The 13,707-nt window shown below is 48.1% G+C and overlaps 1 protein-coding gene across 1 annotated transcript in view; it reads left to right on the forward strand.

Moving 5' to 3' along the window:
* Window positions 1-677: 677 nt before the first annotated feature.
* Window positions 678-13,707, forward strand: part of LOC141164588 (uncharacterized) — a 76,641-nt gene continuing 63,611 nt past the window's right edge. The window contains exon 1 of the mRNA XM_073649998.1: window positions 678-999. Coding sequence (XP_073506099.1) covers window positions 936-999 — 64 coding nt within the window. The 5' untranslated portion in view covers window positions 678-935. The remainder of the gene's footprint in view (window positions 1,000-13,707) is intronic.

The raw sequence follows: 13,707 nt of genomic DNA on the forward strand, positions 1-13,707 counted from the left end.
TCGGTGTCTCTGCCAGGCAGGGGGCAGAGACGTCGACGCTACACTTTTTATAGTCCGGACCTACCTAATTATAGAGTTTGTGCTGTGCCACACTCTAGAATACCAGCCCTGGTCTACCAAAATTGCGAATCCACCTAATACAAATTTTTGGGGTTGTTTCATGTTGCTTTCTAGGGGGCAGTGCGTTGCTAATTGATTGACAGTTCAGACCAGTTACACCGATACTGCAGAGGCAAAGCTGCTTTTGTTTGCAGTATCGGAGGCACGGCGGGGCACTGAATCTGGCCGGATCGAGCTTCAGAGCTGCGCTTACAAGCGCTATTGGAAAAAGCTTGTAAGTGCTGCTGTCCTTGTCTGATAGACTGCAGAGGTGGCTGGTAACCGAGGTAATGAGTAGTTCTACACGTTTTACGCAAAGTGCCCAATGACTTAAAGGCTTAAAGGGCCAGTGTCCACATTACCATTTGAAGGACCAACGTTCATAACAAGCAAACCAATTTTACATGGTCATTGTCCCTAAGCATCTAGACGCGAAGGAGGACAAGTGGCTAATATATTTATGATCTGAATAGTCTCATTTGACTTCATCATCATTATTTTAGAACACAACATTTCTTCCCTCTCCCCGGGAGATTGTTCGGAGCTCAGTCCAGCTCCCCCACCCTGTGCGCTGAGCACCAGAGCCAGCACTGATGTCATGGAGGCACCAGAAGAAGCTGTTTTGGTCTCATTGTAAATACATTTTGGTGCACATTTTGCCCTTTAGGACACAATAACTTCCATACTTGCATATATATGTCCCCCTCCTGTGTACAGCATATATGTCTTATATGCTACTCTGGATGACATGTGCTGATGTGGGAGTGACCTCCTACATATGAAGTCTATCAGCAGTCGTCAGCCTTGCAGAACTGACCAACGCTGCAACAGTCAGGATGAAGTTGTGCACAAGTTGGAGGAACAGTCTACAAATTTCCATCCTTCTCCTCGTCAGCTCAGGTAAGAGCAATAAAAATTCTCCATTTCTACAATTCTCAGCCTCCTTTTCTTGCAAGACATCTTAAAAAACATTGTTTTGATGCATGCTAAGACTGCTGGACAAGGAACCCCTATAGCTATGGTTATCACTACTGGAAACCGGTCAAATTACTAATTCAGCTCTGCTATGTCTGTATCCGCATTATTAGAATACTGTGCTGCGTATAACTAAACTCCCGCATCATGGATGTACCCTAATGTAGAATGGCAAATAGGAGGAAGAAAGAAAGAAAGAAACAATTGCTAAATTAATAAGTGGTAGAATATAGATAGATAGATAGATAATAGTTAGATAATAGATAGATGATAGATAATAGATAGATGATAGATAATAGATAGATAGATAGATAGATAGATAGATGATAGATAATAGATGGATAATAGATAGATAATAGATAGATGATAGATAGATAATAGATAGATGATAGATAGATAATAGATGATAGATAGATAATAGATAATAGATAGATGATAGATGATAGATAATAGATGATAGATAATAGATAGATTTAGTGAGATAAGGAAAGAAAGAGAGAAAGAAAAAGAAAGAAAAAAAGGAAGAAAAGAAAGAGAAAGAAAGAAAGAAAAGGAACAATTTATAAGTGTTAGTAGATATATAGATGATAGATAATAGATAGATAATAGATAGATGATAGATAATAGATAGATAGATGATAGATAATAGATAGATGATAGATAATAGATAATAGATAGATGATAGATAATAGATAAATTATAGATGATACATAGAGAATAGATAGATAATAAATAGATAATAGATGATAGATAATAGATAGATAATAGATAGATGATAGATAATAGATAGATAATAGATGGATAGATAAATGATAGATAATAGATAGATAATAGATAGATGATAGATAATAGATAATAGATAGATAGATAGATAATAGTTAATAGATAGATAATAGATAGATAATAGATGGATAGATAAATGATAGATGATAGATGGATAATAAATATAAAATAGATACATAAATAATTGGAAAGAAAAAGAAAGAAAGAAAAAAAATAGAAAAGAGGAGCATTAGATAAGTGCTAGAAAATAGATAAATCTGAGAAGAAAGACAAATAGAAAGGTAACAGATAATAGTAACAGACATGTAGAAGCGAAAAATATAAAAAAAAGAAAGAAAAGAAGGAAAGAAAACATTATCAGATTAGAAATAATGATATTTTTTGTTTTGCAGAGAAAGATGCTAAATAACAAAAGGGGCTATAAAGGAATGTGCAATTTACAAGGACAAGGGGCCCCAGTGAGGGGGTCTCATGTTCTATGTGGAGGGATCTGGTAACAGCTTAACCTCATCACTGTCAGGGGGTGCTGGAATGCATACTAACCATCTGGGAGGCGAAAGGTTAACGTGCTAGAATTTGGGAGATGCCGTTGTCTAGTAGTCTGGGATATTTCCTTTACAGATACCCAAGTACCAGGGAAAAAATGATTGTGGTCCGTCTGCAGGAAGTGTGACCATGACCAGCCTCATACAGTAGCGGGCCACCACTATTTCCAACAGAAAGTGCATCCAAGGAGACACATCCAGTTGAACACTATGGCGGAGCAGAGAGTCATTGACTTCTTCATTAGCATCAGGGGCGGACATTACTATTGGTTCAACCTGTGCAGCCACACAGGGGCCCAAGAGGTCAGGGGGCCACTACCACCTCCAAAGTAGGTGGCATTGTGCATTATGAGGGGCCCTCTCCTGTCTGTGTCCGCTCCTGCCTGACATTACCTATTCAAGCTGAAGGAACATCGGAGGCCCAAAGAAGCAGGGTGGGACGCCGGTGTCCCCTCGTAGGCGGCACTATGAGGTCACTCCATTGTGCCGCTTGCTCTGAGGGAAATGGAATATAGAGACGCTTAGCATGAAAGCAAGAAAAGGTGAGAGGCATGGAATTTTTTTTAATGTGTGGGGTCACAAGGGGAGACATTATTAATGTGTGAGGCTACATGTGGAGACATTATTAATGTGTGAGGCTACATGGGGAGACATTATTACTGTGTTGGGCTACATGGGGAGACATAATTAATGTGTGGGGCTACATGTGGAGACATTATTACTGTGTGGGGCTATAAAGGGAAACATTAATGTGTGAGGCTACATGGGGAGACATTATTACTGTGTGAGGCTACATGGGGAGACATTATTAATGTGTGAGGCTACATGGGGAGACATTATTACTGTGTGGGGCTACATGGGGAGACATAATTAATGTGTGGGGCTACATGGGGAGACATTATTAATGTGTGGGGCTATTAAAGGGAAACATTATTAATGTGTGGGGCTACATGGGGAGACATTATTAATATGTGGGGCTATAAAGGGAAACATTATTAATGTGTGAGGCTACATGTGGAGACATTATTACTGTGTGAGGCTACATGGGGAGACATTATTAATGTGTGAGGCTACATGGGGAGACATTATTACTGTGTGGTGCTACATGGGGAGACATAATTAATGTGTGGGGCTACATGGGGAGACATTATTAATGTGTGGGGCTATTAAAGGGAAACATTATTAATGTGTGGGGCTACATGGGGAGACATTATTAATGTGTGGGGCTATTAAAGGGAAACATTATTAATGTGTGGGGCTACATGGGGAGACATTATTAATGTGTGGGGCTATAAAGGGAAACATTATTAATGTGTGAGGCTACATGGGGAGACATTATTACTGTGTGGGGCTATAAAGGGAAACATTATTAATGTGTGAGGCTACATGGGGAGACATTATTACTGTGTGGGGCTATAAAGGGAAACATTATTAATGTGTGAGGCTACATGGGGAGACATTATTACTGTGTGGGGCTATAAAGGGAAACATTATTAATGTGTGAGGCTACATGGGGAGACATTATTACTGTGTGGGGCTACATGGGGAGACATTATTAATGTGTGGGGCTACATGGGGAGACATTATTAATGTGTGGGGCTATAAAGGGAAACATTATTAATGTGTGGGGCTACATGGGGAGACATTATTAATGTGTGGGGCTATAAAGGGAAACATTATTAATGTGTGAGGCTACATGGGGAGACATTATTAATGTGTGGGGCTACATGGGGAGACATTATTAATGTGTGGGGCTATAAAGGGAAACATTATTAATGTGTGGGACTACATGGGGAGACATTATTAATGTGTGGGGCTATAAAGGGAAACATTATTAATGTGTGGGGCTACATAGGGAGACATTATTACTGTGTGGGGCTACATGGGGAGACATTATTAATGTGTGGGGCTACATGGGGAGACATTATTAATGTGTGGGGCTACATGTGGAGACATTATTACTGTGTGTGGCTATAAAGGGAAACATTATTAATGTGTGAGGCTACATGGGGAGACATTATTACTGTGTGGGGCTACATGGGGAGACATTATTAATGTGTGGGGCTATAAAGGGAAACATTATGTAATGCACACGCCCGGGCTGAGCGGCGTGTGCGTGTGATTGTAGTGATTCCACTGGACAGTGCCGGAGAGTGAATGCCTGGAGCGGCGTAACTAGGTATTCACCCGATCCGACCAGGGTCGCACGACGGCATACGACGCCAGTGCACCAAGGAGGAACCTAGCAGAGGGACCAGGTGCTACTCCAGGACAGACCCCGGACACGGCTGTTGACCCACACAGGGGAATACAGGAACAGACTGGTAGGCTGGCACACAGACTGGTGGGTATAGGCAGGCTCAACTGGGATGCAGGCAGGCGGGTATGCAGGCAGGGGGGTACAGGCAAGCACAGCTAGAGTGCAGACAGGGAGGCACTAGCAGGTAGGAACACAGGCGGGATAGGACCCAGTACACACTGGGACTCAGGAACAATACAGGCAGAGGGGTACAGGCAAGCACAGCTAGAGTGCAGACAGGGAGGCACTAGCAGGTAGGGACACTGGCGGGATAGGACCCAGTACACACTGGGACTCAGGAACAGAACCACAGATGTGGTGGACAAACACAGCAGAGTGAGGCCGCCCAGATAGGTGAGCGAGAGCAGGGCAGGACGAGGCCGCCTGGAGCGGTGAGCAAGAGTAGAGCAGGACAAGGCCGCCAGGAGCGGTGAGCAAAGGGTCAGAGCTGAGCGAGACTGCCGGAGCAGTGAGCAAGAGTAAAGCAGGACGAGGCCGCCTGGAGTGGTGAGCAAGAGTGGAGCAAGACTGCTGGAGCAGTGAGCAAAAGGATAAGAGCGGAGCGAGACTGCCGGAGCAGCGAGCAAAAGGAGTCAGAGCAGGCTAGAACCGCCGGAGCGGTGAGCAAAGGAGTCAGAGCAGGCTAGAACCGCCGGAGCGGTGAGCAAAGGAGTCAGAGCAGGCTAGAACCGCCGGAGCGGTGAGCAAAGGAGCCAGAGCAGGCTAGAACCGCCGGAGCGGTGAGCAAAGGAGTCGGAGCAGGGGGGACAGGGCTCTGTTCACACGGAACAGACAGGAAGAGAAAGGCAGAGCCAGATACCCACAGGGTACTTGCAGTGAAGTAGCGAGTGGACCACAAACTCACAAATGGGAGTACAGAGACAACAAGCAGGAGTTAGGTACGAGTTCAGACTCTGCAGAAAAAGGAAGGGAACGGACATAGAGGCAAAACAGGTAAAGGATAGGAGAGAGTTCAGACTGGAACTGAGTGTACGGAGGAGACCGACACTGCAGCGGGATACAGGAGCGGGTCTGGGAATACTGCCCCCAGAGAGGCGGGAGGAACAGGCAAGGAGCGTGTTCAGACAGGACAGACAAGATACAGGAGCGGGTCTAGGTAATCGGCCCCTAGAAGGCGGGAGGAACAGGCTAGGAGCGTGTTCAGACAGGCCTGGAAATACAGCCTCCAGGATAGGCAGACAATAGAACACAGAACGGGACCTGGCACCTTCAGAGTGCAAGCACACACTGAATGAAACACTATGCTCAGGCAGGGAATGATTGGAGCAGCTGAGCTATATACCAGGTGACAGACAGCAATAGGCTGAGGACGCACAAGGGGTGTGACCCACAGCAGGTACAAAAAGCAGGAAGTGATCGGGCGCCGCCCTTAAGCAGCAGAAACAGACACAGACAGCATGGAGGGAAGCCAGAGAGACATTCTGGACAGGAGATCAAGTGCGCGCTCTTGCACAGTGGGAGATGGACCACTATACAAGGACGCCGCCAGGTATGTTACAGTACCCCCCCCCTTACGCCCCCTCTTCTTCAGGCCTGCCAGAATCTTCCGCAGGGAATTCGAGGGCCAATTCTTCACTTCGAAGAGATCACTTCCACTGTCCACCGGAAAAACTGGTCTCCTCTGGGTAGCTAGGATGCTACCTCCCATCCAGCCACCCTTAGCAACAGACGAAACGGGTGGAGTACCAGGAACAGCACACAAGGAAGTCTCTCTCCACATATTTTCAGGTGGCACCCCAGAGGGTACTGGAGACAACTGGAAGTCCTCCACCGGGTTGGAGGGGGACAGAGACTTGGGGGTAATCTCTGCTTCGAGGTACATCTTGTCAAGCTCACAGGAAGAAATAGACGGGTTATCAGGTACATAATGAGGAAAAGTCACTGTCTCTTTGTTATCTGGTGGTACCCCGGAGGATTCAGGAAACAACTGGAGGTCCTCCACCGGGTCAGAAGAGTGCAGAGGCTCAGAGAAAACATCTGCTTCAGAGTACACTGGGTCGGACTCACTGGACGAAGCAGGCGAGGTATCGGGTACCGAGTATAGGAAAGTCTCTGTCCATTCACCACCAGGTGGCACCCCGAAGGGTTCTGGAGACAACTGGCGGTCCTTCGCCTGGGCAGAGGGGTGTAGAGACTCACGGGTAACCTCTGCTTCAGAGTACAATAGGTCGGACTCACTGGACGAAGCAGGCGAGGTATCGGGTACCGAGTATAGGAAAGTCTCTGTCCATTCACCACCAGGTGGCACCCCGAAGGGTTCTGGAGACAACTGGCGGTCCTCCGCCTGGTCAGAGGGGTGTAGAGACTCATGGGTAACCTCTGCTTCAGAGTACACTAGGTCGGACTCACTGGACGAAGCAAGCGAGGTATCAGATCCAGGATATAGGAAAGTCTCTGTCCATTCACCACCAGGTGGCACCCCGAAGGGTTCTGGAGACAACTGGAGGTCCTCCGCCTGGTCAGAGGGGTGTAGAGACTCATGGGTAACCTCTGCTTCAGAGTACACTAGGTCGGACTCACTGGACGAAGCAAGCGAGGTATCAGATCCAGGATATAGGAAAGTCTCTGTCCATTCACCACCAGGTGGCACCCCGAAGGGTTCTGGAGACAACTGGAGGTCCTCCGCCTGGTCGGAGAGGTGTAGAGACTCGGGAGTAACCTCTGCTTCGGAGTACACTAGGTTGGACTCACTGGACGAAGCGAGCGAGGTATCAGGTACAGAGTATAGGAGAGTCTCTGTCCTTTCGCTACCAGGTAGCACCCCGAAGGGTTCTGGAGACAACTGGAGGTCCTCCGCCTGGTCAGAGGGGTGTAGAGACTCATGGGTAACCTCTGCTTCAGAGTACACTAGGTCGGACTCACTGGACGAAGCAAGCGAGGTATCAGATCCAGGATATAGGAAAGTCTCTGTCCATTCACCACCAGGTGGCACCCCGAAGGGTTCTGGAGACAACTGGAGGTCCTCCGCCTGGTCAGAGGGGTGTAGAGACTCATGGGTAACCTCTGCTTCAGAGTACACTAGGTCGGACTCACTGGACGAAGCAAGCGAGGTATCAGATCCAGGATATAGGAAAGTCTCTGTCCATTCACCACCAGGTGGCACCCCGAAGGGTTCTGGAGACAACTGGAGGTCCTCCGCCTGGTCGGAGAGGTGTAGAGACTCGGGAGTAACCTCTGCTTCGGAGTACACTAGGTTGGACTCACTGGACGAAGCGAGCGAGGTATCAGGTACAGAGTATAGGAGAGTCTCTGTCCTTTCGCTACCAGGTAGCACCCCGAAGGGTTCTGGAGACAACTGGAGGTCCTCCGCCTGGTCGGAGGGGTGTAGAGACTCGGGAGTAACCTCTGCTTCGGAGTACACTAGGTTGGACTCACTGGACGAAGCGAGCGAGGTATCAGGTACAGAGTATAGGAGAGTCTCTGTCCTTTCGCTACCAGGTAGCACCCCGAAGGGTTCTGGAGACAACTGGAGGTCCTCCGCCTGGTCGGAGGGGTGTAGAGACTCGGGGGTAACTACCACTTTGGAGCATCCTTGGACATGCACACCGGTTAAAGTGGGTGAAGCATCTGATGCCGAGTGCAGGAAGTTCTCCTGTGTGGAGTCTGGATGGGCAGAAGTCTCTTCGGGCAGGAGAACTGGTGCACTACCCACGCACATTACCCGTTGGGGCTTCTCCGGGATACAGGGAGATGAAGCTTCAGTAGGGACTTCAAGGTTGGGGTCAGGAGGTCTTAGGGAGGACAGACCCTGGCGTGACGGCTTGCCTCTACGTCTAGCACGTCTGGACTGCCTCTTGAGGTTGGGAGAAGTATTCCGGAAAGCGTAGTCGCCCTGTGAGGATTCTGGGTGGGCAGTAGTCTCATTGGGCTGGAGGACTATTGCGCTACCCACACACATTACCCATCGGGGCTGCTCCGGGATATTGGGAAGTGAAGCTTCAGCAGGAGCCTCCGGGTTAGGATCATCGAAGACCATTAGAAAGGCCACCAGGAAGGCCATTAGGTCCAGGAGGATCGGATCCTGTGTTTCATATAGGGGGTTGATCCATTCCAAGGCATCACCCGCTAGGTAAGACATAATGAATGCCACCTTAACCCGATCGGTGGGAAAACATAGAGGGTAGAACTTGAAGTGTACCATGCACTGCTCCACAAATGCACGACTTTGTCTTGGATCCCCATAGTAACGTAGCGGATCCGCAGGAACGAGAGCAGATAGATCCATCTGGACGGGTGCGAAATTCGCCTGGAACTCAGCTAAGAAAAAAAAAAAATTATTTATTTATTTTAATGCATGTATTCGCTGGAAAACTTCTCAGAGAGCGAAGGCCGTGGGGCTCAACGGGAACCATGGCCTGAGCATGCTGTAATGCACACGCCCGGGCTGAGCGGCGTGTGCGTGTGATTGTAGTGATTCCACTGGACCGTGCCAGAGAGTGAATGCCTGGAGGGGCGTAACTAGGTATTCACCCGATCCGACCAGGGTCGCACGACGGCATACGACGCCAGTGCACCAAGGAGGAACCGAGCAGAGGGACCAGGTGCTACTCCAGGACAGACCCCGGACACGGCTGTTGACCCACACAGGGGAATACAGGAACAGACTGGTAGGCTGGCACACAGACTGGTGGGTATAGGCAGGCTCAACTGGGATGCAGGCAGGCGGGTATGCAGGCAGGGGGGTACAGGCAAGCACAGCTAGAGTGCAGACAGGGAGGCACTAGCAGGTAGGAACACAGGCGGGATAGGACCCAGTACACACTGGGACTCAGGAACAATACAGGCAGAGGGGTACAGGCAAGCACAGCTAGAGTGCAGACAGGTAGGCACTAGCAGGTAGGGACACTGGCGGGATAGGACCTAGTACACACTGGGACTCAGGAACAGAACCACAGATGTGGCGGACAAACACAGCAGAGTGAGGCCGCCCAGAGAGGTGAGCGAGAGCAGGGCAGGACGAGGCCGCCTGGAGCGGTGAGCAAGAGTAGAGCAGGACAAGGCCGCCAGGAGCGGTGAGCAAAGGGTCAGAGCTGAGCGAGACTGCCGGAGCAGTGAGCAAGAGTAAAGCAGGACGAGGCCGCCTGGAGCGGTGAGCAAGAGTGGAGCAAGACTGCCGGAGCAGTGAGCAAAAGGATAAGAGCGGATCGAGACTGCCGGAGCAGTGAGCAAAAGGGTCAGAGCGGAGCAAGGCTGCCGGAGCAGTGAGCAAAAGGGTCAGAGCGGAGCAAGGCTGCCGGAGCAGCGAGCAAAAGGAGTCAGAGCAGGCTAGAACCGCCGGAGCGGTGAGCAAAGGAGTCAGAGCAGGCTAGAACCGCCAGAGCGGTGAGCAAAGGAGTCAGAGCAGGCTAGAACCGCCGGAGCGGTGAGCAAAGGAGCCAGAGCAGGCTAGAACCGCCGGAGCGGTGAGCAAAGGAGTCGGAGCAGGGGGGACAGGGCTCTGTTCACATGGAACAGACAGGAAGAGAAAGGCAGAGCCAGATACCCACAGGGTACTTGCAGTGAAGTAGCGAGTGGACCACAAACTCACAAATGGGCGTACAGAGACAACAAGCAGGAGTTAGGTACGAGTTCAGACTCTGCAGAAAAAGGAAGGGAACGGACATAGAGGCAAAACAGGTAAAGGATAGGAGAGAGTTCAGACTGGAACTGAGTGTACGGAGGAGACCGACACTGCAGCGGGATACAGGAGCGGGTCTGGGAATACTGCCCCCAGAGAGGCGGGACGAACAGGCAAGGAGCGTGTTCAGACAGGACAGACAAGATGCAGGAGCGGGTCTAGGTAATCGGCCCCTAGAAGGCGGGAGGAACAGGCTAGGAGCGTGTTCAGACAGGACAGACAAGATACAGGAGCGGGTCTAGGTAATCGGCCCCTAGAAGGCGGGAGGAACACGCTAGGAGCGTGTTCAGACAGGCCTGGAAATACAGCCTCCAGGATAGGCAGACAAGAGAACACAGAACGGGACCTGGCACCTTCAGAGTGCAAGCACACACTGAATGAAACACTATGCTCAGGCAGGGAATGATTGGAGCAGCTGAGCTATAAACCAGGTGACAGACAGCAATAGGCTGAGGACGCACAAGGGGTGTGACCCACAGCAGGTACAAAAAGCAGGAAGTGATCGGGCGCCGCCCTTAAGCAGCAGAAACAGACACAGACAGCATGGAGGGAAGCCAGAGAGACATTCTGGACAGGAGATCAAGTGCGCGCTCTTGCACAGTGGGAGATGGACCACTATGCAAGGACGCCGCCAGGTATGTTACACATTATTAATGTGTGAGGCTACATGGGGAGACATTATTACTGTGTGGGGCTACATGGGGAGACATTATTAATGTGTGGGGCTACATGGGGAGACATTATTAATGTGTGGGGCTATAAAGGGAAACATTATTAATGTGTGGGGCTACATGGGGAGACATTATTACTGTGTGGGGCTACATGGGGAGACATTATTAATGTGTGGGGCTATAAAGGGAAACATTATTAATGTGTGAGGCTACATGGGGAGACATTATTACTGTGTGGGGCTACATGGGGAGACATTATTAATGTGTGGGGCTATATGGGGAGACATAATTAATGTGTGGGGCTATAAAGGGAAACATTATTAATGTGTGGGGCTACATGGGGAGACATTATTAAAGTGTGGGGCTATAAAGGGAAACATTATTACTGTGTGGGCTACATGGGGAGACATTATTAATGTGTGGGGCTACATGGGGAGACATTATTACTGTGTGGGGCTACATGGGGAGACATTATTAATGTGTGGGGCTACATGGGGAGACATTATTAATGTGTCGGGCTATAAAGGGAAACATTATTAATGTGTGAGGCTACATGGGGAGACATTATTACTGTGTGGGGCTACATGGGGAGACATAATGTGTGGGGCTATAAAGGGAAACATTATTAATGTGTGAGGCTACATGGGGAGACATTATTAATGTGTGGGGCTACATGGGGAGACATTATTAATGTGTGGGGCTATAAAGGGAAACATTATTAATGTGTGGGGCTACATGGGGAGACATTATTAATGTGTGGGGCTATAAAGGGAAACATTATTAATGTGTGGGGCTACATAGGGAGACATTATTACTGTGTGGGGCTACATGGGGAGACATTATTAATGTGTGGGGCTACAAGGGGAGACATTATTAATGTGTGGGGCTATAAAGGGAAACATTATTAATGTGTGAGGCTACATGGGGAGACATTATTACTGTGTGGGGCTACATGGGGAGACATTATTAATGTGTGGGGCTACATGGGGAGACATTATTAATGTGTGGGGCTATAAAGGGAAACATTAATGTGTGGGGCTACATGGGGAGACATTATTAATGTGTGGGGCTATAAAGGGAAACATTATTAATGTGTGAGGCTACATGGGGAGACATTATTAATGTGTGGGGCTACATGGGGAGACATTATTAATGTGTGGGGCTATAAAGGGAAACATTATTACTGTGTGGGGCTACATGGGGAGACATTATTAATGTGTGGGGCTACATGGGGAGACATTATTACTGTGTGGGGCTACATGGGGAGACATTATTAATGTGTGGGGCTACATGGGGAGACATTATTAATGTGTGGGGCTATAAAGGGAAACATTATTAATGTGTGAGGCTACATGGGGAGACATTATTACTGTGTGGGGCTACATGGGGAGACATAATGTGTGGGGCTAAAAAGGGAAACATTATTAATGTGTGAGGCTACATGGGGAGACATTATTAATGCGTGGGGCTACATGGGGAGACATTATTAATGTGTGGGGCTATAAAGGGAAACATTATTAATGTGTGGGGCTACATGGGGAGACATTATTAATGTGTGGGGCTATAAAGGGAAACATTATTAATGTGTGGGGCTACATAGGGAGACATTATTACTGTGTGGGGATACATGTGGAGACATTATTAATGTGTGGGGCTACAAGGGGAGACATTATTAATGTGTGGGGCTATAAAGGGAAACATTATTAATGTGTGAGGCTACATGGGGAGACATTATTACTGTGTGGGGCTACATGGGGAGACATTATTAATGTGTGGGGCTACATGGGGAGACATTATTAATGTGTGGGGCTATAAAGGGAAACATTAATGTGTGGGGCTACATGGGGAGACATTATTAATGTGTGGGGCTATAAAGGGAAACATTATTAATGTGTGAGGCTACATGGGGAGACATTATTATGTGTGGGGCTACATGGGGAGACATTATTAATGTGTGGGGCTATAAAGGGAAACATTATTAATGTGTGGGGCTACATGGGGAGACATTATTACTGTGTGGGGCTACATGGGGAGACATTATTAATGTGTGGGGCTACATGGGGAGACATTATTAATGTGTGGGGCTATAAAGGGAAACATTATTAATGTGTGAGGCTACATGGGGAGACATTATTACTGTGTGGGGCTACATGGGGAGACATAATGTGTGGGGCTATAAAGGGAAACATTATTAATGTGTGAGGCTACATGGGGAGACATTATTAATGTGTGGGGCTACATGGGGAGACATTATTAATGTGTGGGGCTATAAAGGGAAACATTATTAATGTGTGGGGCTACATGGGGAGACATTATTAATGTGTGGTGCTATAAAGGGAAACATTATTAATGTGTGGGGCTACATAGGGAGACATTATTACTGTGTGGGGCTACATGGGGAGACATTATTAATGTGTGGAGCTACAAGGGGAGACATTATTAATGTGTGGGGCTATAAAGGGAAACATTATTAATGTGTGAGGCTACATGGGGAGACATTATTACTGTGTGGGGCTACATGGGGAGACATTATTAATGTGTGGGGCTACATGGGGAGACATTATTAATGTGTTGGGCTACAAGGGGAGACATTATTAATGTGTGGGGCTATAAAGGGAAACATTATTAATGTGTGAGGCTACATGGGGAGACATTATTAATGTGTGGGGCTACATGGGGAGACATTATTAATGTGTG

This window comes from Phyllobates terribilis, unplaced genomic scaffold (genome assembly GCF_046119375.1).
Source record: "Phyllobates terribilis strain yellow unplaced genomic scaffold, ASM4611937v1 Scaffold_10__3_contigs__length_209671492, whole genome shotgun sequence".
NCBI classification, from domain to species: domain Eukaryota; kingdom Metazoa; phylum Chordata; class Amphibia; order Anura; family Dendrobatidae; genus Phyllobates; species Phyllobates terribilis.